The 25,278-nt window shown below is 34.0% G+C and overlaps 1 protein-coding gene across 1 annotated transcript in view; it reads right to left on the reverse strand.

Annotated features, from left to right (window-relative positions):
• Positions 1-25,278, reverse strand: part of LOC124974205 (intraflagellar transport protein 88 homolog) — a 96,149-nt gene that overhangs the window by 3,988 nt on the left and 66,883 nt on the right. The window contains 1 exon segment of the mRNA XM_047537650.1: positions 9,977-10,012. Coding sequence (XP_047393606.1) covers positions 9,977-10,012 — 36 coding nt within the window.

Consider the following 25,278-nt stretch of genomic DNA (forward strand, 5'->3'; position numbering starts at 1 on the left):
TGGCAGGAGAACCCCACACATTTATTGTTTCTGTGGTTTCCTAGATGGTCCAGTGCCTGGTTACCTGGTCAGTTTGAAAATTTGCCCTAACCCAGCCACCTATAGTACAATTGGCCCCAAAGGATGCACACGCAGACCTCTGACTAGCTGTATGTGCACGTTTTCAATTGAATTCATAGAAAGAGAAATCTTCAGTATTCATATTGTTCATTGATTTCTAGCAACTTTTAGAAGAAACACTAAAGATGTAGAGTATCCTACAAGGTGGAAATGAAATCCCAATACTTCTTGTGAAAATATTCAAAAAGAAATAATTATTATTACATAATCAATCTCTTCAATTGTGGAGCAAGTCAGTAAATCCATAACCTGAAAATCTCAGACATTAAACAAAAGCCACTGAGATCTATGCACACTGGTCAATCAGGCAAAATCCAAGTCATAATGGAGTCAGCCAAAAATTATTTATAATTACCAAAAAATGTCTTCCTACCTTCCCATTCATTGTTTGCAATAATTTCCGTATAATTTGCATGAAATGCAGTTCCTTACATCTAAAATAACTACAGAGAATCCCAGCACAAAAGAATAAAGTCAGAACACATAAAGAAATTTAAAATATAGATATTAAATATCTATTACAATATGGCCTCAATCCTATCAGTTCCATCTAACATTGCCCAAGAATTAAAACAAAAACATTTTCTTGCATGTTGTCATACTTGATTTCCTAGTGAAGAAAATGTGCCACAGTAGATATGAACAATTTTTTTCTTTCAAAACATATTTATCTTAATTACTGAGCACTTACGTAACCACCATTCAGGTTAGTATTCTTTTTGGAAGAAAGAACCCCCACAACTAAATAAAAAATAGATGATGATTTTTTTTCAATTTCTCAGTTTTGGAGGACATTCGTTGGAGTTTTTTCTCAAAAATCTGATTTACTTTTGATGTGGCTATTGTTGCACTGCCAAATAAACCTAAAATATAATTGTGGATTAAGAATTGCATCAATTCAACTATAACCATGTCATAAATAGCCAATGGTCCTTTCTGAAATGTGATATGAGTACCTACTCCTAAATTGTACTTCTTATTTAGGGAATGTATGATTTCTAATTGATTGATACCATGACAGACAGTAAAGAAGATGATGAAGTTTTTTGGGGGGTGGGAACTAGGAATTGAACCTAGGGGCATTCTGCTACTGAGTTATACCCCTAAAACCCTTGTTATTTTGAGATAGGGTCTACTTAAGTTACCCAGGTTGACCTCGAACTTGAGATCCTTCTATCTCAGGCTTTAGAGTTACTGGGATATAAACATTCCCCACTGCACGCAGCTGCTGATAGAACTTTGATATTACTGTGTTAAATTTTCAACATTTCCTAAATACATGACCAAGAAAATTGACCATTGTCACTTGCATTTTGTACAAACTCAAAAGTTGGCAGAGTAGTGGGACAGTTTCATAATGAAAAAAAAAAAAAAAAAAGAAAGAAAGAAAGGAAGGTTTTTCAGCTGTACTGTGATAGGACTTGATTCCATACAGAAGTTGAACCTGGACTAATTAGTTTGGCCTTTCAGCCAGAAGTGGTGGTGTATGCATGTAATCCCAGTCACTTCAGAGGCAGGCAGGAAGATTGGAAATTCAAACCTAGTCTCTGCAACTTAGTGAGGCCCTAAGCAACTTAGAAATACTATCTGACAATAAAAATTAAAAAGGACAGTGGATATAGTTAAGTTCCCCTGGGTTCAATCCACAGTATCAAATAATTAAATAAATAAATAAAAGTGGGGCCTCATACATAACTGATTTGGGGAACACATCTGAATCTCTTGGGTTGGTCCTCAGTTGAAATGGGCAATCAAAACATATAAAGGGTGGCAGTCATTGATCAAGTCCTGACCATTCTGGGCTAATTGCTGCATAGGTTTGACTCTCTTGGCTGGGTACTGTAGAAGTCCTGTTTGGGCTTCCCAAGCTAGTTGCTGCAGACATTATAGGTCAGAGTTCTATTGTTATATATAGTCAGATCATGGTTCATGTGCATAGTTAGTTGTTCAACGTTGAATGAATTATAGAGTACTAATACCAATTGAAGTAAACTTTTGTTTTTGGAAACAAATAATTGTTTTTAAGTTCTTGGTTTTCTTACACACACACATACACAAACACACCATGTATTTTCCTCAGTATTTTATGTAGAAATGCCTTCTAATTCTCACAACAATGTCCTGAACCAGCACACTAATTTTGTAGATCTATGGCTCTATGACAGTGGGAGCCCTGGCTAGAATCTTCAGGGAAATCATCAAAGGAGATTTGACATTGACTCCTATTAACCTATATTCAAGGCTAATATAAAGTTACTCAAGATGCTTATGTTTCCAAATCAATAGTCTCTTTTTATCCTCTTTACAGCAGAGATAAGCAAAATTTTGACAATTTTGTATATAGACAGTAAGTGCAAAGGGCAGATTTCCTTGACAGTCCAGAGGGAGTTCAGAATAATTATCATATTGCTCATCTGCATACTCATAGATTAATACTATACAGAGTAATACGTATACATTCTATATGTATTTTCTATATTGTGTACACTTGGCATTCCATGAAAAATGCCAGAACTAAATATTTAGAACTAAGAGCAGTTATTTTTATTGCTCTCATCTCTTTAAATTTTTTACATGCTTATGTTCTAAATGTAAAATCAGAATAATAAGGGTTTGCAATATAACACTGAAGTGTATTTTATTTGTTTTAAATATTCATTTTCATCTCTATTATGGCTCAAAACCAATGTGATCTGTAATGTGAGTGCAAAAAGACTCTTGTCACTGAAGAGAGAACAGCTGGCAATAGTAAGTAATGGAAAGACGTTTCAAGCATCTAAATATAATTTGGTTGCATGAAGGAGATAAATGGAAAATAGTCGCTAAAAGTATTCCACTACTGATAATGGGAGTGTCAAAATAATCTCTCACTCTTCTGCAAAATACTTTTCTTTATGGGATAAATTCAAAGATACTACTCTGTGGTACCTAGTCAAGGGGAAAAAAGAGGGATGGCAGATGATGGAGACCCAGAGAATAAAATAATTATTCTGGAGCTTCAACATTTAGGATACTAGGTTATGAAAAACAAAATTTCTACTACACAGCTCTAAGATGGAGAAAAACGTCATGCAAACTATGTGGTACAGTATTGACTCCTCTCTTCTTTATTTTCCTCTTTTCTTGCCTTTTTAAAACAAATACTTTTGGGGCACAAAGACTTGGGAATAAAGCATATAAAGCATTTTTTAAAGATTAGAACCAAGTTACTAAAATCTGGATTTCAGACCTGGTTTAGCAACTTGATTTTAGGAATTAATACTTCTATGAATGTGACTAGGCACGACTTTAATCTCAGCAACTTGAGATGCTGATGCAGGAGAACCACAAGTTTGAAGCCAGCCTCAAAAACTTGGTGAGACCCTGACCATGTCTCAAAACAGGAAATAAAATGGCTGGGGAAGTGGCTCAATGATGAAGTGCCCAGATCAATACCCAGTACTGACAAACAAAGAAACACAAACTTCTATGAATTTGGCAAAGTTATCTTCAGTTTTCTGATGCTCAATGTCCTCACTTATAAACTGTGAATAACAATGGGTAGTCCTTTGTAGAAATAGCATGTATTTATATTTTTATTTTAAAATATCAGTTTTAAGCAGGGCCCTGTGTGCACACCTGTAATTCCAGTAATTTGGGAGACTGATGAAGGAGGATCACAAGTTTGAGGATAATCTTAACAATTTAGCCTAAACCCTATCATGAAAAATGTTTAAAGTAAGGGCTGTGGATGTAGAACATTGGTAGAGGGTCCCTGGGTTCAATATCCACTACTGTAAAATAAACAAATAAAAATAAATGTTTGTTGTAAAAGTATTACTTTGTTTTCTCATAGACGAAGAACCCAAGGGCCTTGGTTACTATTTATATTCCCTTCCTTACTTAAAATTACCAATAATAATAATAAGCCCTATGCAAAGTTAAAAATAAAAATCTTTTCTAAATTGAGATGGATCGATTATTAACTCTTTTCTAGAAACTTTTGAACTTGTAATAGGCAAGAATACCCAATTTCATGTCTTTTATTTTCATCAATTCTTTTTTTATTAGTATGATTGGTGAATGTTAGCCCACACTGGGTTGGATAAAAGAAAAACACAAAGGTCATTCTCCACAGAGAGTCTGAGAAGCATTGACACAGCAAATCCCAAGTGATATTTGATTTTCAATATCCAGTCTTTCTGGATATTTGTTCAAGTACTTGGAACAAACTCATCAATGGCACTGAATTAGTGAGACATGATGAATGAATGCTCACTGAGGCTACCTCAAACATGGATGAAGAAACTGTGTGAGCAGGCTGTGATTGTTACTGGTAAACCTTAAGAGACTTAACTAACTGGACCATTTCTGCTCTACTTTTAGAGCCATGGTTCACAACCAGAGTCATCTTTTCATCCCAGGGATACTCAGCAATATTTCTAGATATTTTGGGTTGATAGAATTGGAAGAGTATTAGTGGCATTTTCCTGACATTGGGCAAGGGTGTGGAAAACCATCCTGCCATACATGGGACCTACACCAGCAAGAATTATTCTGCCCAAATGAGCTATAGTGTTGAGATGAAGGAACCCTTTTGTAGGGTGGTGTGACAATGAAAGAGAAATGATAGCAACCCTGATCAGCAGCCAAACTGAACAGAATACTCAATCCCTAACAAATACTGTGGACATTGGTATAAATCTTTCCATCTATCCACTTTTACTCATTTAGCCATGCTTTTATTCAGCAGATATTCATGACTAATATAGGGACTGCTAAGCCATGGTGACACAGCAGTGAGTAAGAAACAGAAAATTCATGTAATTCACACTATTCCTATGATTGACCAAAAATTGGTCATGGATAATATGTTATTAAGCCATTATTTTCAATTGTATGTAAGTGTGAGAATAGTTATTCAAATAAAGAGCTCTTTCTAACCACTGGTTCACAGAAAAAAAGGAGGCAAGTATCTGCTGGCATTCTAAAACTAGAATAACTGAAAATATCCCAATATTTCCCACTAATACCTACTTTTTCTACATAATATTTGACTACAGAAAGAGAATGTGACATTAGGAGGGTGATAAACCGGGAGAAATTTTATGAAGCATCATCAGTTACAGACGCAACTCTCTGGAAAATATATTGATGAAGAAGAATAGAGCAATGATTTAGGGTTTGCTCCTTTCCCCTACTTTCCTCAGTGCTTTTGAGCCACTTCCAAGTTTAATTAAGGCAAGAAGTTTCAAGAGCATGATCATAAATGACAACTTGTTAAAAAATCATGATCAAAACTTTTAAGAAAGCACAAGAGTGAAAAATGCAGTGGTGTTATTGGCACTGTACCTTATTAATGAATTCAAACTCAGAAAACATCAATACCCTTATAGGACTATATTTTGTGTCACTCAAAAATAAGCTACTGGCTTAATCTGAAGTATTTCTTTCCCTTCAGGAATCCTCAAATTCTCATGAAAGTTTATAAATTTTTGCTTACTAGGCCTTTCCCTTGCTTTTCTTTGCACACACATATAATATTTAAACAAAGTTACGGTTCATAATTGAAACAAGTCAATGAGCAAACAAAAGAAAAATGTTAGTTTCAACTTTACAGACCAAAGTTCATAAGAGAGGTAATCTGGAGAATTCAATAAAACCTCCGTGGCAACTAAATTATCCTGTGGGACATGAATTATTGTAAACACCATTTGTTTCTGCCTATGTAGGAGTAAAAAACATTGACCAATACCTAAGACGTAGAATAGAAATTATATTAAGCATTTTCCATAGATGATTGAAATATGATAGATAGAAACTAGTTATTACTTCTAACTAATTTAGTGGGAATTACTGAAGATATATTTATTTGTAGGTTTACACGTCAGAAATGGTAATGTAACTTCTGGTTTTACAGTGCAAAACATCATTTTATGTGGCTCCAGGTGACACTAATATGAAGAAGAGAGAAATCCACTTACATTTAACCACACGTTAAATAACCACACTGGGCTTACGTTTAATCACACTTTTCTCAGCAGGTATTTATAAATACATATGAGATGCTGAGAAAAATTTTTACCAACTTTACAGAGCTAGTAGGACTAAAAGTCAGAGTAAGGGCTGTTGCTTTGAAAATCAAAGAGAAATTATTGTCAAGAAAAATTAAAATAACCATTCTCTTTCAGTAAGAGTTAACTACAAGAAGCATCTTGAGCACAGATTCAATCCCAACTCTTATTATCAAGGTGTGATGGAAATCTCAACATCTGAAATGGATTAAAGTGACCCCAGATTATTAGTGTCCCAAGCAATTTATCAGAATATGATGATATTCTTTCTGAAGGAAAACAAGATCATAGACCACACATTATTTGTAGGAATATTTTTAGAAACACAACTATAGAACAAAATCAAAGTGAATCATTTATAAAATTTTAAAAAAAGAAACAAATGAAAATTAGCATAAAGCATGATTTTAGAAAAAAAAAAGCTTATGTTTCAATACTGGAAGTAATTGATACAGTTCTTATGTATTGGAAGTAAAACCAAACTTAACCATGTTAACAGAGAATTAAAACTAGAAAACAGTGAAATAACATTTAAAAAAAGAAAACTAAAATTGGTAGAAATAAATACAATAAGCAAATTAGAACACCATTGTGAATTTAAAAATGACAATGCAGTTAAAGTGAGATTAGTTTAGTAAAACATAGTTAAAAGTAAATCACTTATAAAGAAGCAAAGAAAGGAAAAATGATAAAAGTATGGAAGTGAGAAGGTAATGAACATAGAGAATAGGGCAAGAATGTCGAGGGTACATTTTAGAAAAGATTCAGATGAGAGAGTTCTAAGTTCCAAAAAGCCCAATTCATTTCAGGTAGAAAGAGAAAAGAAATTCACATGAGGAAAAAATACAGTTTTACTAAATACACACTCACTAATAATAATATGTTTGCAGAAGTTGTGGCTTATCGTCAAATGAACAGCATTTAGAATGACAGTTTACCTCACAAAAGCAATAATGTCAGCCAGATGATAGTAGATATTTTAATATGCTAAGACAATAATTTTCACATTAGAATTGTATTCATGATTGAAAAATATGCTTTGATGAGAGGAACAAAAAAGATATTGTAAGATGAATAGGGAAAAATTCTGAGGATTCACAATCAGGAGACCTGCATTAAAGGAACTAATAAAAGTTTGGTAATTTCAGACAGGAAGCTAATTTTAGAATCATAGAAATATGAGAAGATACAAAGAAGAATGGAAAGTTAAATGAAATGAAAAGTGACTGTTAAAATGTATGTGGATATATAACTACATCAAGAAAATTCACATATTTTTCCCAGGAGGGGAGGAAATAGAGTCAAAATGCTATAGGAATTTGCATTTTCCTAGTAGGATAATGAAACTTCCAATAAACAGCAGACTTTTATAAGTTAAGGATCCACCTTTTAATAATTCTCTCAATAATTAATAGAATAAAAAATGAGTAATTTTTCAACTATTATAAAAAGTAAAGAATGATGAAACACGTTAAATTTCAACAATAAAGACAGAAATAAGCTAAAAAAGGATACTTGAATAAATCTGTTTTTGATAAAATAAACAGATTAAACATTAGTTAGAATATGAGAGTGCTAAACAACTCACTAGTAAATAGAACCAAATGGACATACAGGACATTGAATCCAACTACTTTGGGGTACACAGCTTTTGCAAACCCACATGAAATATTTTTCAAAATGAACCTATATCATGTTGTAGAGCAAGTCATAATGCATTTCAATGATGAGAATTCCTATTCCTATTTTCATTTTATGAATATTATGTAAAACAGTAGAGGGTAAATATCCTAGGTTTTGTGGGCAATGTGATCTTTGTCACTGAAGTCTGAAAGTATCCATAGACAATATGGAGGGAAGGATGGAGGGAGGGAAGAAGAAAGAGAGAGAGAAAGAGGGAGAGACAGAGAATAAAGGAGTTCATCAATAATACCTCATAAAAACAGAGATGGTAGGGTGCTGTATTTGACCAGCAGGCCATAGTTTGCTAGCTTCTTAAGTATAACATGCTCCCTAGTTATAATGCAATTAGATAAGAAAACAATAACAAAAAGAAAATGAGACTCTCCCTATACAAATAAAAATTAAGAACACTTCTAAGTACACCATAATTCAAAGAAAAATAAGGTTAAATAAATGTAAAAATAATATGGAATACTGACATCTGTGTTATTTTCTAATATTCAGTAGAGGTCCTGGGGGAATTTGCTGATTCAACATTTGGGGCAGGAAATGAACAAGATGAACTTAAAACCTTTTGTGAAAAGGCAAAGTGAAGAAAATTTTCAAAAATCACTAGAAAATTCGACATGACTTTGAAACAATTTTAAAAGTTTAACAAAGTTGAGATGGCTTGTGTACTAAAAGACAATGATAAACCTCTAAAAATATTTAGCTTATAATCACTATTAATGTTTTATTATCTTGTAACCTGTAGTAAAATAATGAATATATGAAATAACCACCAATGGACACTAAAACTATAGATGAAAGAGAGATAGTAAAATTTATAGTGGATAAAGCAGGCAGGTAACAACTGAACTAGCTCATCACTCTCAACATCCCCCAAAAGCAGCAAACAGAAAAAGGTAAGTCTTGGTAAGAAAGTACTCAACATCAGCTATGAAGTATTCCTTCAGGCCTTAATCTCCTCAAACCTCTAAATCAAACTACTGTTTATGAGAAATTTAGGGCAACATAGAAATAGGGAAAGGTAAGCACAAGAGGTAGTGAGCAAATTCCCATACATAGAAATATCTAATGGAATAAAAGACATATATACTACAAAGGTAAAATAATTGAGAAGTAAAAACTATAGCTAAACACCTACGTTTTGACTTCCTTAACAAGATCCCCTAAAGTGAAAGAAGTTAAATCAAGAATAAATAAATGGGATGGATTCAAATTAAAAAGCATCTTCTAAGCAAAAGAAACAATCAATAATGTGAAGAGAAAGTCTATAGAATGGGAGAAAAATCTTTACCACATGAGCCTCAGATAAAGCATTAATCTCTAGGATATATAAAGAACTCAAAAAACTCAACACCAAAAGAAAAAAAAAAACCCAATCAATAAATGGGCTAAGGAACTGAATAGATACTTCACAGAAGATATATAATCGATCAACAAATATATGAAAAAAATGTTCGACATCTCTAGCAATTAGAGTAATGCATATCAAAACTACTCTAAAATTTCATCTCACTCCAGGCATAATGGCAATTATCAAGAATACAAGCAACTATAAATGTTGGCAAGGATGTGGGGGAAAAGGTACACTCATACATTGCTGGTGGGAATGCAAATTAGTGTAGTCATTATGGAAAGCAGTATGGAGATTCCTCAGAAAACTTGGAATGAAACCACCATTTGACCCAGCTATCCCACTCCTTGGTTTATATCCAGAGAACTTAAAAACAGCATACTACAGTGATGCAGTCACATCAGTGTTTACGAAGTTCAATTCACAATAGCTAAACTATGGAACCAACCTAGTTGTTCTTCAACAGATGAATGGATAAAGATAATGTGATATATATATATATATATATATATATATATGCAATGGAATATTGTAAAGAAGAATGAAATTATGGCATTTGATGATAAATAGATGGAGCTGGAGAATATCATGCTAGGCAAAATAAACCAAACCCCAAAAAAACAAAGACAATGTTTTCTCTGATATGTGAATGTTAATTCACAATAAGGGGCAGGAGGCGCTAGATTAGGTAGAGGGGAATGAAGGGAGAGGAGGGGATTTAGGGGTGGGAAGGACAGTAGAGTGAAATAGATATTATTACCTCATGAACATATATGACTGCATGATCAATGTGATCCTACAATACAATCAGAAAAATGAGAAATTATACTCCATTTATGTATGATTTATGAAAATGCATAAATGCATTCCACAGTCATGTATAACTAATTAGAAAAACAACAACAACAAAAAGAACATTGTAAGTACATCACAACCCAATAAAATGTATGGACTTTTTACTTAAAGTTTGATTTGATCAAATGTAAAAAGAAAGATGAAAACTTTGGTGACAAGTTTGGTGATTGGAAATTCAAGCATATTAAGTTGCTATTAAATATTAGGATGATAATGGTTTGTTATTATATTTCAGGAAGTGTCCTATTTTTTAGTGATACCATATTTCAGAGCATAACTGTGACATATTTTATGCTAAATCTTTTCACAAAATAGTGGGGTATGACAATTATGGAAAGCTAAAACATGGTGTAATGATTACAGGTGATGTGCACTGAAAGTAATACCTGGCTAATTCATGAGTAAGGTCTGAGTAAATTCACTTAGCTGCTAACCCCAGACTCTACTCTCAGTCCAACTATCCATTAAAAGTAAAATTCTCATCCCCGTCTGATGCATTCTGAGGTGTACCTCTCATCTTGTTTTGAACTCAGGAGGAAATGAAAGGTTGTTATTTATAGGCTCCCTAAAATCACAAACTAACATAAAAGAATCTATGGGAGTGAATCCAAGACCTTTATGCTTAACAAGATCTAGAGACGATTCTAATGCACACTGAACTTTGAGATTCTTATCGATGATATATAAGCACACAAGTTACTTTGCTGGAAAGATATGCATATTCAAAACTTTAAATTTGCAATCTTTCAAGTTTCCATATAAGTTTATATTAAGCATGCAATAGGATTCTTAAAAGCATTACTTTAAAATTATACTACTATGAATTAATGAATCATGTAATATATTTTATGGAAAAGTTTACTTAAAAAGTAAAAACAAGTAATAAAATATTTAAAATTTTTAATTAAATAATCACAAAAAAGTTAAAATCCTTGTAACTCTGTCAATATGTCCAACAGCATTCCAGCATATAGGGAAATTCTCTCCATGTTCTCCATGTTCATGGTTGAACAAGAACAAGAGAGCTCCCTCCAATATACACATCTGTATTCAGTGTGCCCATGTTCCACATCTTATGTTCAATGGGCTTCTACACAGATATGAACACTTAGATAATTGCCCAAGATGGTTAGTTAGCTGGTTTGAATTAGAATGGATTGGTAGTTTTGTATGAATACTCACATAGAAGAGCTGGAATTTACACCCCAAGCTTTCTTCCCTTTGATTTTAAAATTCTTTATTTGTTCTTTTTGGTTTTACATGACAGTAGAATATATTCTGATATATTATACATACATGGAGTATAACTTCCCATTCTTATGGTTGTACATCATGATATGGAGTTACTCTGGTGGTGTATTCATATATGAACACAGGAAAGTTATGTCCTATTTATTCTACTGTCTTTCCCATTCCCATCCCCACTCACTTCCCTTCATTCCCCTTTGTCTAATCCAAAGTAATCTTTTTCTCTTTATGTTCCTCTTCAGCCCTCTGGCTTCCAGTTGAGGGAATGTGCAAGTTGTCTCTGTATGTATCCAAACATTTCTGTCTTGTGCTAAAGCCAGTGTCTTTTGAGCATTTATTTTTTGCTTTGTGTTTTCCAATAAAGTAAAAATGGTACTGAAGTAACTAATGAGAGAGAAGAGAAGGAAAAATTTGGAAAGTACATAAATTAATGATTCAGAATATGACACAACTACGTTAAAGAAAATCAAAATTAGGGAACTAGAACTTCCCCATCGATTTCAAAATGTACACAAGATAAATGAAAATGTATAAATGATAAGAATCCTCAGATGTGTGTGCATATGCATGTGTGCAGGTATTCATATGTTTCTAACCTTAATCTCTTCCACCCTCTCCTTTCTCTAGATCTTTCTGACCACTTTTATAAACATTGCTCCCATGTATGCAAAGGGCTACATAGTAAATAATTCAGTGTTTACACAGAGTCTTTGCAAACACTTTGAGTCTTAACTCTCTCTTTAATACAAAACAGTCATATAAAATATGAAAACAAATAAACATGTCCCTGTTCTAATAAAAATGTTTTCAAAAGCAAAAGGTGGAATGGGTTTTTCTGATTCCTAGCATCACTTAAAAGAAGGGTAGACTAACTACTAAATGGCACTTTAGACTTGACAATTAATATGACTACTAGACAGCTTGAAAGAAAAAGTAAAACATGAGCATTAAACTTTTGAAAACAAAATAATACAATTTCTCTGAGCATTGTTTTAATATCTCTGTATTTAATGCTTTGGCAACATTAAGACCATATTGCCTTAAGACCAGCTCAAATCACTATCATTCTAGATATAAAATTTACTTGATTATATTTCCATAAGTATTTTGACATGGTCAAAAAATCATCATTGAAAACTAATGAATAGTTTTCAGAACACATCTGATTGTGGTTCAATTAATACTACTGGGAAATATAAAAGCCTATAATTTTAGGCAGTGTCATAATCTGATTCCACTATTTTGGTTTGCACTCTTGGAATATCACTAAATTTTATTCTACTTTTCAAAAAGAAAGGCTAAAAAGAAAATTAATAATTACTAAGACCAAAGTTGAATTTCATAAGAATGAAAGGTGCAATGTTTTCTTTTAAGGTTTGGTCTCTTGATTAAGAGTGCCATCTGCAAATGTGAATCCTAGTGCTGTGAAGATAAGCTCTGTATATCACACCAAGCACACTAAAGTTACTCCTTATCTGTTTGCTGAAATTAGGCACACTAAATTCTCCAAACCCATGTAAAATGGCCCCTTCCAAATAGATAATATTCCTCACATATACTGTTTTAACTGTTATTTTAAGGCAACTCATCTAAAATATTATTTACTTAGAAACATGTGAAATGTGTCTTTCATATTTGATGAAATATTATGTTGGAATTCCAACCACAGGGAAGGTAATATAGTTATAAATGCAGCATTAACTTCTGGTAGACTGCTGCACAATTATCACATAATTAGAATCAGATCTATAATGAGGGAAGTCCCCAAAGTCAACACTTTTCCAAAATGCAGATCACCCTAAGTGCTAGTAATCCCCTCAACATTGTCATTAAATCTAGACATAATTATAAAAGAATGTATATTAAGGCATTGGATTTCAGAAGAATTGGTATTATTATCTAAGGAAAAATAAACGTAGGAAGACATGCCATAGTTTAAAGTTAATGATTTAGTATCCAGATCTGAATCCAAGTGCCTTCATTGAAGTAGTTTGATCATCTCTGTATACCTGTTTCCTCATTATAAAAACGGCTCTAATAATTACTTACACTTTAAAATTCTTACATGACAGTAATGGGAATGGCCATTATAAATCCCAAGTAAGAAAAATCTTTGTCTGTGATTAAACAATAAATTCTGAAGTTTATTTTTCTTCTTTTTTAGTGTATGCCACTGTTTTCTTAATATAACTTCACATAAAAGTTATTTGGTATAATCATTTTAAATCTAGAACCCTCAAGTCTTTTCCCTAGAGATTCTGATAATTGCTGAAATGAATACCAGGAATCTTTAATTGTCAAGTTATATCTTCCAATGATTATACAAGTTTGGAAAATACTAATTTATGTTATTCATTTCCATATATGAATATTTGTGACAGATATTAAAGCACTTGAACTAAAATTAAAATGCAGGTATGAAAAATGAAACAAAATTTCTTCCTTTATTCCTTGATCATCTTTCTATTTTTTTAAATACCAATCATATTGGACATAAAGTAAGCTCAGCTAATTTCTTCCTTTTATTGGTAGGTTATATTGGGACTTAAGAAAATTCTATTATTTTACTTATAAAGATGTTTCTTAATGAGAGAGATATGTCAGAAACAATTTGGACATTTTTCTAAATATAATGCCCGGAAAATCAGTTTTGAGCATGCTCTAACATTTATACAAAGAAAAATGATAAATAATCATTCCTCGAGTTTATTTCTCTTGGTGAAATAATACAGCATTGACTATGTTCTCCTATGTAGATATGAGAAGAATATATCCTATTTAACAAAAATGAACTAGGGATTTTAATTGGAATTGTGTTAAATCTGTATAGTGCCTTTGCAAGTATAAGCATTTTGACAATATTAATTCTGCCTCCAAGAACAAGGGAGATCTTGCCATCTTCTAAGGTTTTCTTGAATTTCTTTCTTTAGTGTTCTGTAGTTCTCACTGTAGAGGTCTTTCACCTCTTTTGTTAGATTGATTCCCAAGTATTTTTTTTTTTTTTGAGGTTATTGTGAATGGGATAGTTTTCCTAATTTCTCTTTCAGAGGATTCATCACTTATGAATAGAAATGCATTAGATTTATGTGTATTAATTTTATATACTGCTACTTTGCTGAATCCATTTATTAGTTCTAGAAGTTTTCTGGATCTTCTAAATATGGAATCATGTTGTTGGCAAATAGTGATAACTTGAGTTCTTTTCCTATTCATATCCCTTTAATTTCTTTGGTGTGTCTGACTATTGTGGTTAGTGTTTCAAAGATGATGTTGAATAGAAGTTGTGAAAGAGGGCATCCCTGCCTTGTTCCAGTTTTTAGGGGGAATGCTTTCAGTTTTTCTCCATTAAGAATGATATTGGCCATGGGTTTAGCTTAGATAGCCTTTACAATGTTGAGATGTTCATATTTATCCCTACTTTTTCTAGTGTTTTGATCATGAAGGGTGTTATACAATTCCAATTAAAATTCCAATGACATCCCACGTAGAAATAGAGAAAGCAATCATAAAATTTATCTGGAAGAATAAAAGACCCAGAATATCCAAAGCAATCCTGTGTAGGAAGAGTGATGCAGGAGGTATCACAATACCAGACCTTAAACTCTACTAAAGAGCAATAGTAACAAAAACGACATGGTATTAGCACCAAAACAGACAGATAGACCAATGGTACAGAATAGAAGACACAGAGACACCAACATAAGTACAGTTACCTCATACTAGACATAGAACCCAAAAACACACAATGGAGGAAAGACAGCCTTTTCAACAAATGGTGCTGGAAAAACTGGAAATTCATATGCAACAAAATGAAACTAAACCCCTAGCTCTCACCTATACAAAACTCAACTCAAAATGGATCAAGGATCTAGGAATTAGACCTGAGACCCTTCACCAAATAAAAGAAAAGATAGGCCCAAATCTTCATCATGTTGACATTGGAACAGATTTCCTTAACAAGACTCCTGGAGCACAAGAAATAAAAGAAAGAATCAATAAATGGGATGAATTCAAACTAAAAAGCTTTTTCTCAGCAAAAGAAACAATCAATAATTTGAAAAAAGAGCTCGCAGAGTGGGAGAAAATCTTTTCCACACACACTTCAGATAGAGCACTATTCTCCAAAATTGATAAAGAACTTAAAACACTTTACACCAACAATACAAAGAATCCAATCAATAAATGGGCTAAGGAAATGGGCACACAAATCACAGAAGAAGATGTACAGGCGATCAACAAATATATGAAAAAGTGTTTGTCATCTCCAGTAATTAGAGAAATGCAAATTAAAACCACACTAATATTTCATGTAACTTCAATTAGAATGACTATTATCAGGAACACAAGCAATAGTAAGTGTTGGGGTGGATGTAGGGGAAAAGGCACACTTATACATTGCTGGTGAAGTTGTACATTGGTGCAGCCACTTTGGAAAACAGTATAGAGATTCCTCAAAAAACTTGGAATGGACCCACCATTTGGCCCAGCTATCCCACTACTTGGTTTATACCCAAAGAACTTAAAATCAGCATACTACAGTGATGCAGCCACATTAATGTCCATAGCTGCTCAATTCACAATAGCCAGATTGTGGAACCAACCTAGATGCCCTTGAATTGATGAATGGGTAAAGAAACTGTGGTATATACACACAATGAAATACTATTCAGTCATAAAGAAGATTAAAATTATGGTATTTGCTGGTAAATGGATGGAGCTGGAGAATATCATGTTAAGTGAAAAAAGCCAATCCCCAAAATCCAAAGACTGAATGTTTTCTCTGATAAGTGGATGACGATACATAATGGGGGTGGGGAGTGGTGGGGTAGAAGAAGAATGGAGGAACTTTGGATTGTGTAGAGGGCAATAGGAGTGGAAAGAGGTGGGGGAAGGAAACACAATGAACTGAAACAGACATTATTACCCTACATACATGTATGATTAAAAGAATGGTGTGAATCTACATTGTGTACAACCATAGAATGAAAAGTCGTAACCCATTTGTGTACATTGAATTAAAATGCAGTCTGTAAAAATAAAAAATTATATATATATAATATATATATAATTTTTATATATATTATTATATTAATTTTTTATATATAAAATATATATTATATATATATATTTTATATATATAATATATATATATATTAAACCATTTAAATTAAACTTTTGCAGATGGCTAAAAGAAAAATGAAATCAGCAAAATCCAGAGTGGAAAGTCTATAGAATATAGGACAATCATTCTGGTTTCATGAACAAATAAAATGATACATTGAAAAATCTATAGATAACAAGAAACTTTTTTTATTATTATTTTTATTTAGCTTTTATTTTTACAGACTGCATTTTGATTCATTGTGCACAAATGGGGTACATAATTTCGTTTCTATGGTTGCACACAATGTAGATTCATACCATTCGTGTAATCATACATGTACATAGGATAATGATGTCTGTCTTATTCCACCATTTTTCATACCACCCTCCCTCTCATTTTCTTCTTTAGAAATTTTCAGATATCACTTTGAATATAATTCACACAAATTTAAATAAAAGGAGGGGGATAACTTGGACTTTTAGACTATATAAACCTAGATAATGGAAATATCAGTTTATTCATTATTCAAACTAAATATGTTTTGCTAAATTTCATCTAACTGATAAATTATGAGCCATTATTCTGACTTATGAGAGCATATTAAAATTTAATTCTTTCATTCAGTGGTTATGATAGTCTTTATAGCTTTATATCAGTTCATAGTTAATGTTATGAGATGCAGTTGGACATCATGGTATAAATTTGGATTTTGTAAAAAGCAGAATCACCTTGTGATTTTTGAGTTGAGAAGGTATATGATTTAATTGCTGCTAAAACAAAAATAAAGTCCACTTTCTATTGTCTAACAGAATCAAGGGGGAAAAACACATTAACAGGAATTTCATTGTCTTTTGAAATTATAAGTGAGGTCATATCACTTCCTTGTTTAAAATGTTTAAATCCAGATGAAACATGACTTTCATCTTCGGAAGTGTTGTGATTTAGATATGAGGTGTCCCCAAAAGCTAATGTGAGATAATGTAAGAACGATCCGAGATGAAATGATTAGATTATGAGAATTGTAACTCTTTGGGTAGATTAACCCACAGATATGGGTTAACTTGGTGGTAACTGAGAACAGTTAGGGTGTGGCTGCAGAAAGTTGGTCCCTAGGGGTGTTATTATGGAGTTTATATTTTGTCCTTGGTGAGCAGAGATCTGTCTCAGCTTCTTGGTTGCCATGGCCTGAACTGCTTTCCTTCTCCACATGCTTTTGCCATGATGTTCTCCCTTTCCTTGGGCACAGAATTATGGAGTTGGTCAACCGTAGATGGAACTTCTGAAACCATGAGCCAAGGTAAGTTTTCCTCCTTTAAATCTGTTCTTCTTAGGTCTTTTGATTACAATAATGAAAAGTTGACTAAAACAGGCAGCTGGGGAAATAATGAGAAGCAATAGATATATTTTGAAGAAAGAGCCAAGTAGACCAGAAGCAGAAAAGGAAGGAAAGAGATAAATCGAAAATATCTTCTTGAGTTTTACACCTAATAACTCTGGACAAATGCTAATGCCATAAACAAAAGTGGAGAAGACTAGAAAGAAAAACAGTTTGGAGCACAATAAAAATTCTCTTTTGAATATGCTGTTTTTAATCTTAGGTACCCAGTAGGAGTGTCAAGATTTGGATATGAAGAAGAGAACTAATAAAGCTGTTGGCGATCTGAAATGAAAGGATCTGAGGTGAACCTGAATGAAATCAGCCAGAGCAGATATAATGACCATGAGGAAAGTTGAAGATTACCTCTGTAGTACTCTTAACATTTAAGGAAAGAAGAGACACTGGCATAAAATTCTGAAAAGAAGCAGACTATCATGTAGGTCAAGAAGTCTGTTAGCATGGAATTCAGGGGATAAAAGAATTTCAAGAAGTCAGTGATTATAAGATGAATCAACTGCTGGTGAAATGTAAATAAATTTTCTGAATTTACCATCTAAAGACAGAGAATAAATTTGTATTAACTGAAGAGGTTTCAAAGGAATTGGTGCTTAATACATAAATTAAGTTGAAATTTCATTAGTTGAGGTAGATCATCTGATGACAACAACAGTTCTAAACATTTCAGTGCAACAGACTCATGGTTAAGTGTCTCCATAAGTCCCTGAGTTCTGAAGTGTTCTGTAGATATTTTACATCAAAACAGTAAGAAAAGGAGAGAAGAGAGAGAAATTAAGAACAAATACAGAACTTTAACTGCCCTGGATAGGCAATGATACATCACTTTGTTTAACTTTCCATTGGAAAGAACTAATCAATATGGCAAGTGGGGTGAAACTTTACATTTAATGTTGTGTCCTGAAACAGAAAGTAAATTCAGTAACTTCTAGCCCATCTTTGTTACATAAATATTTTTCAAGGTCACTGTAAATATCTCTAGTTACTTTATTCTCTAAAAGTACTTGAACATTATTTCATTGATCATTAAAGCCAGTATCTTAATTCAATATATGTGATCTCTGCTTATACCCTAATTACAGACTTTTCTAATGATGTTTCTATGTAATTTAAATGATTTGATTTGCTAATTAGCTTACCAAGTACTCATGAATTGATTTAATTCACAGAAGAAATATAGTTTATATATTTTCATCAGAAATATTTTTATTCAGACTGTCCTTTATGCCATTAAAGTAGGTGAAATACAAATATTCAGAGTATTATTTAGAAATTTTAAAATACCATTGCTTTTCTATTTGAACTTTGGATTTATCACTGAGTTATGCCTTCAAGTCTACTTACCTATTTCAGTCAAATATATTAGATCTTAAAAGGCAAACATAGAATTTTTAGTGGTAATATTATGCTCTATTTACTTAGCTTAGAAGTTCATCACATTATGGGAAATTTGATAAATGGAAAATAAGAATGGAAAAGTAAGAAATATTTTATTTTTTAATATCCAATTAAATTAGACTTTTTAGTAAAATTGCTTATATACACAGTACTCAATAAGTTGTTCCCCTGATAACAATAGATAAATTAAAAATAATATATCCACAACTCCTACTAGCATATTACTAGCTATATAAACAGTGACTATTTAAACATGAAGCACATCATTACTTTGAATTATAGTATTTGAAAAGAGATTTCTTTAAAGCATCACTATTAAAATAGTGTAAACTTTCCCAAAAAGAAATGGTTAGGTGAACAAGACACTACTGATCTGCTGAAATACCATAGCAAACACTAATGAATTGGCTTTAGCTGTCTTAATAGCAGCTCATCATTCCCACACAATTGTTAAAAATAATTAACAAATGTTGCAGAGACAACCTATGCCTATGATATGCATTATATGTTATGAATTAATTATACTTAAGTTTATTAATAATACATTCATACAAACCATGTCAATAATTAGAAATAGCTGAGAGTTGCACAATGGGCAAATATAAACAAACCAATGTGCTAGTCTTCACTTTTTTCTGACTCTAAATTCAGTTTCAACTTGTACTGATTTAAGGATTAGCATATGCAATTTTTATTCACATTTTAAAACACTTGGAGAAAGCATAAAATTAAGTACTTTATGTGCTCGCCATCACTAATCACTAGGGGAAAAGTAAAACTCCGATTGTATTCTTATGGCAACTCTATTATCTATCTCCTCAACTCTTAGCAGATTAATTAAGAGAAAAAAAGAAAATTCAAGGTTTTGGTAAGGATATATAACAAGTAGAACTGTTATGCACTGCTGGTGGTTTAAACTAAAGACAAACACAAGCTATGACCCAACAATTCCATTCTTGCTCCACACTACACAGGAAGTCATAGAACTGTACAAATAATTTCCACAGGGATGCTGCTTGTAATAATTTATTATTGCATCTTTTTCCCCTATAACCAAATATTAGGTGGAGAAAATCCTGGTGAGAGGGAAAAATGTCACTTTGATATTTGAGAGATTTTGAATTATTCTATTACTAGAATGTGAGTACACATAAATGTCTTTACTTCCATGATCTGTTTGCTAGAGTACAAACTCTCTCTCTTCCCCCTCTACCCTCTTACTCCTCTTTCTCTTTCCCTCTCTTTCCAAAATAAAGATTTGCCAAACTATTATCATTTATCTGTTGTTCATCCATAGAAAAGTAGTGAATTATATGAATTTTATCTTTCTTATTTATGACTCTATCACTGTTTAGTATATGTCAATGATTTAATTGTCACATATTTAATAAAAAGCATATTTAAATGAGTGACTATGAATACATGTGAAAATTTTTCAAAGCAGAGTTTTTTAAAATGAATATTTACCCTATTCAGCTTGGATTTCTATTCAGGTCTTTCTGTTTTCTCTATTTTTTTGAAATTGATTCTCAAATGACCGATTCCTGACTTCTGTCTGTTGTTCATCAATAATACTTAGGAGCCTGGTTACATTAAATTTGCTCATCTCCTACTTATGATGTAACACCACCTTATTTTTCAGGATGAGTTCATTACACTGGTTTTCTTGACAACCTTCTCTCAAGGGAGGAGATCAAATCCACAAAGCACCAAAATATTAATGAATCAACAGGACATTTCAATAAGGATGAAACCACTATGCCCGTACCTCCCAAACTACCTTTAGAAGAACCTATTTTAGTTGATTTTTAAAAATAATCATGGACTGATACAATGAAAAGAAATGACCAAAAGAATAATGACATTGCAATGTCAGGACAATGTCATTGCTTCAAGTTTCTAAACACTCTCACAAGTTTCTAAGTACTTGACTCTCTCCCATTTGATACTTATCTCTTCTTAGACAGTCATATAGTTTGAAGACACAGGTTCATGGACCACATAAGTATTGGTGCTCTATATTACATAAGAGAGCACAAAGATCAGGGTCTCAGTAGGAAACAGCATACTCAAATTTGGGAGCTTTAGGGAGGTTTAAATACAGCGGTTATATGCAAGTGTATGGCCAAAGAATTAGGAACAGACAAAAGACAGTAACAAGAACCTCTATGAGAATTCTTATTCTCAAAAAATATTAAGTAAGTCAGACGAGGTATCCCAACAGATAAATTCCTGATCTGAGATTTAAGCTAAATCATGCTATACTCCCAGAAATATAAGAAATGCTCTTTGAGGAAGTGGCGATCCAAGATGGCGGCCTAAAGGGAGACTGCACCCCCGTCGCTCCAGAACCCAGGAGTTAAGAAGGGGAGGCATTGAGAGACTGGGACTGAAATAGAGCCACGGGTGAGTCTGCCCACTGGGTAAAGCTCGGCCAGGGGGCAGGCCCAGATAGAGGTGGCTTATCGGAGCCGGGCAGGGCAGCTAGAGTCATCCACAGGCAGCCCTGCGCACTCCGGCGGTGGGCCCCGCCCACACAGCCAGCTTCTCCAGGTTCTCGGAACGGAACTGGCCCGCTGGTGAGAGCCTTTCTGACCAGAACAAGCTCCGAGTCCCGGAGCCAGTGCAGCTCAGCGTACTCTGGCACGCAAGCAGATTCAGGGTCCAGACAGGGCAGCCAGAGACTTCCCCAAGTAGTCTGGACCCCTGCGGTGAGAGGTGCCGTTCAAGGCTAGCCTCTCGGAGCTGACCGCCCAGTGAGAGACTTTCTACATAGAACCAGCCACAAGCCCCCGAACCAACGGAGAGCCTCGATCCGCAAACAGCCTCTGGGATCAGGGCAGGGCAGCCAGACACCTCTTCAAGCGGCTCTGCCCACTCCGGTTGCAGGCTCTCTTCTCGGGGCGATCCAAGATGGCGGCCTAGAGGGAGACTGCACCCCCTGTCGCTCCAGAACCCAGGAGTTAAGAAGGGGAGGCATTGAGAGACTCGGACTGAAATAGAGCCACGGGTGAGTCTGCCCACTGGGTAAAGCTCGACCCGGGGGGCAGGCCCAGATAGAGGTGGCTTATTGGAGCCGGGCAGGGCAGCTAGAGTCTTCCCAAGGTAGCCTTCCACACTCCGGCAGTGAGCTCCTCCCACACGGCCAGCTGCGCGGTGCAGGCCCACAGTGAGAGCATTTCAGCACAGAGCCAGTTCCAAATCGTGGAACCAGTAGGGGGCTAGGGGCAGTTTTCTTCGGATACGCTGCTTTATCAGATTCCTCCAAGACATCAGGCTACTGAAGGCTGGGAGGTGATACACTGGAAATCTACCAGGACACTATAAGCCAAGAGCGGAAAACTGCAATATCTCAGGGTCCCACTGACAACTGACCAATATGAGAAAACAAGGGAAGAAAATGTCCCAAACAAACCTAGATACTACATCAATAAAACCCAATGACAGCACAGCAGAAGAAATGTCAGAAAGGGAGTTCAGAATGTACGTAATTAAAACGATCAGGGAAGCAAATGAGGAGATGAAAGAGCAAATGCAGGCATTGAAGGAGGAGATGAAAGAGCAAATGCAGGCATTAAATGATCGCACCAATCAACAGTTAAAAGACCAAATACGGGAAGCAAGAGATCATTTCAATAAAGAGTTAGAGATACTGAAAAAAAACCAAACTGAAATACTTGAAATGAAGGAAACAATAAACCAAGTTAAAAACTCCATAGAAAGCATAACCAATAGAATGGAGCACCTGGAAGACAGAACCTCAGATATTGAAGACAAATTATTTAATCTTGAAAGCAAAGTTGGCCAAACAGAAAAGATGGTAAGAAATCATGAACAGAATCTACAAGAATTATGGGATATCATGAAAAGGCCAAATTTAAGAATTATTGGGATTGAGGAAGGCTTAGAGAAACAAACCAAAGGAATGAACAACCTATTCAATGAAATAATATCAGAAAATTTCCCAAATCTGAAGAATGAAATGGAAAACCAAATACAAGAGGCTTATAGAACTCCAAACATACAAAATTACAACAGACCCACACCAAGGCACATTATTATGAAAATACCTAACATACAAAATAAAGACAGAATATTAAAGGCCGCGAGAGAAAAGAATCAAATTACATTCAGAGGGAAACCAATAATAATATCAGCAGATTTCTCAATCCAGACCCTAAAAGCCAGAAGGGCCTGGAACAACATTTACCAAGCCCTGAAAGAAAACGGATGCCAACCAAGAATCTTATACCCAGCAAAACTTACTTTCAAATTTGACGATGAAATAAGATCCTTCCATGATAAACAAAAGCTAAAGGAATTTACAAAAAGAAAGCCAGCATTACAGAACATTCTCAGCAAAATATTCCATGAGGAAGAGATGAAAAACAACGATGCAAATCAGCAACAGGAGGCGCTAGCCTAAAGGAATAGCCAAATAAAGGAGAAACCAAATCATGCCAAAAACAAATATGAGTCAATTGACTAGGAATACAAATCATATCACAATAATAACCCTGAATGTTAATGGCCTGAATTCATCAATCAAAAGACACAGACTGGCAGATTGGATTAAAAAGAAAAATCCAACAATATGCTGCCTGCAAGAGACTCACCTCATAGAAAGAGACACCCATAGACTAAAGGTGAAAGGATGGGGAAAAACATACCATGCACACGGACACAGCAAAAAAGCTGGAGTATCCATCCTCATCTCAGATAATGTGGACTTCAAACCAAAACTAGTCAGAAGGGATAAAGAAGGACATTACATGCTGCTTAAGGGAAGCATAAATCAGCAAGACATAACAATCATAAATATCTATGCCCCGAACATTGGCTCATCCACGTACGTCAAACAAATCCTTCTCAATTACAGAATTCAAATAGACCACAACACAATCATACTAGGCGATTTTAACACACCTCTCTCACCACTGGATAGATCGTCCAAACAAAAATTGAATAAAGAAACTATAGATCTCAACAACACAATCAGCAATTTAGACTTAACAGACATATATAGAATATACCATCCAACAAAGAACGAATACACTTTCTTCTCAACAGCACATGGATCCTTCTCTAAAATAGACCACATTTTATGCCACAAAGCTACTGTTAGCAAATACAAGAAGATAGAGATACTACCTTGTACTCTATCAGATCATAATGGATTGAAATTAGAAATAAATGACAGAATAAAAAACAGAAACTTCTCCAATACTTGGAGACTAAATAATACACTATTATACGATGAATGGATAACAGAAGACATCAGGAGGGAAATAAAAAAATTCTTAGAAGTAAATGAGAACAAAGACACATCATATCAAAATCTCTGGGACACTATGAAAGCAGTACTTAGAGGAAGATTTATTTCATGGGGTGCATTCAAAAAAAGAAGTAGAAATCAACAAATAAACGACTTAACACTACAGCTCAAAGCGCTAGAAAAAGAAGAGCAGACCAATACCAAAAGTAGTAGAAGACAGGAAATAGTTAAAATCAGAGCCGAAATCAACGAAATCGAAACAAAAGAAACAATTGGAAAAATTAACAAAATAAATAGTTGGTTCTTAGAAAAAATAAATAAAATTGATAAACCCTTAGCCACACTAACAAAGAGAAAGAGGGAGAAAACTCAAATTACTAAAATTCGGAACGAACAAGGAAACATCACAACATACACGAGTGAAATACAAAACATAATTAGAAGCTATTTCGAAAATCTATACTCCAACAAAACAGAAAACCTCGAAGACATCAACAAATTTCTAGAGACATATGAATTACCTAAACTGAACGAGGAGGACATACACAACCTAAATAAACCAATTTCAAGCAATGAAATAGAAGAGGTCATCAAAAGCCTACCAACAAAGAAAAGTCCAGGACCAGATGGTTTCTCAGCCGAGTTCTACAAAACCTTTAAAGAAGAGCTCATTCCAATACTCCTCAAACTATTCCATGAAATAGAAGAGGAGGGAACCCTCCCAAACTCGTTCTATGAAGCCAATATCACCCTGATACCTAAACCAGACAGAGACACATCGAGGAAGGA

Source organism: Sciurus carolinensis, unplaced genomic scaffold (assembly GCF_902686445.1).
Source record: "Sciurus carolinensis unplaced genomic scaffold, mSciCar1.2, whole genome shotgun sequence".
In the NCBI taxonomy this organism is placed as follows: domain Eukaryota; kingdom Metazoa; phylum Chordata; class Mammalia; order Rodentia; family Sciuridae; genus Sciurus; species Sciurus carolinensis.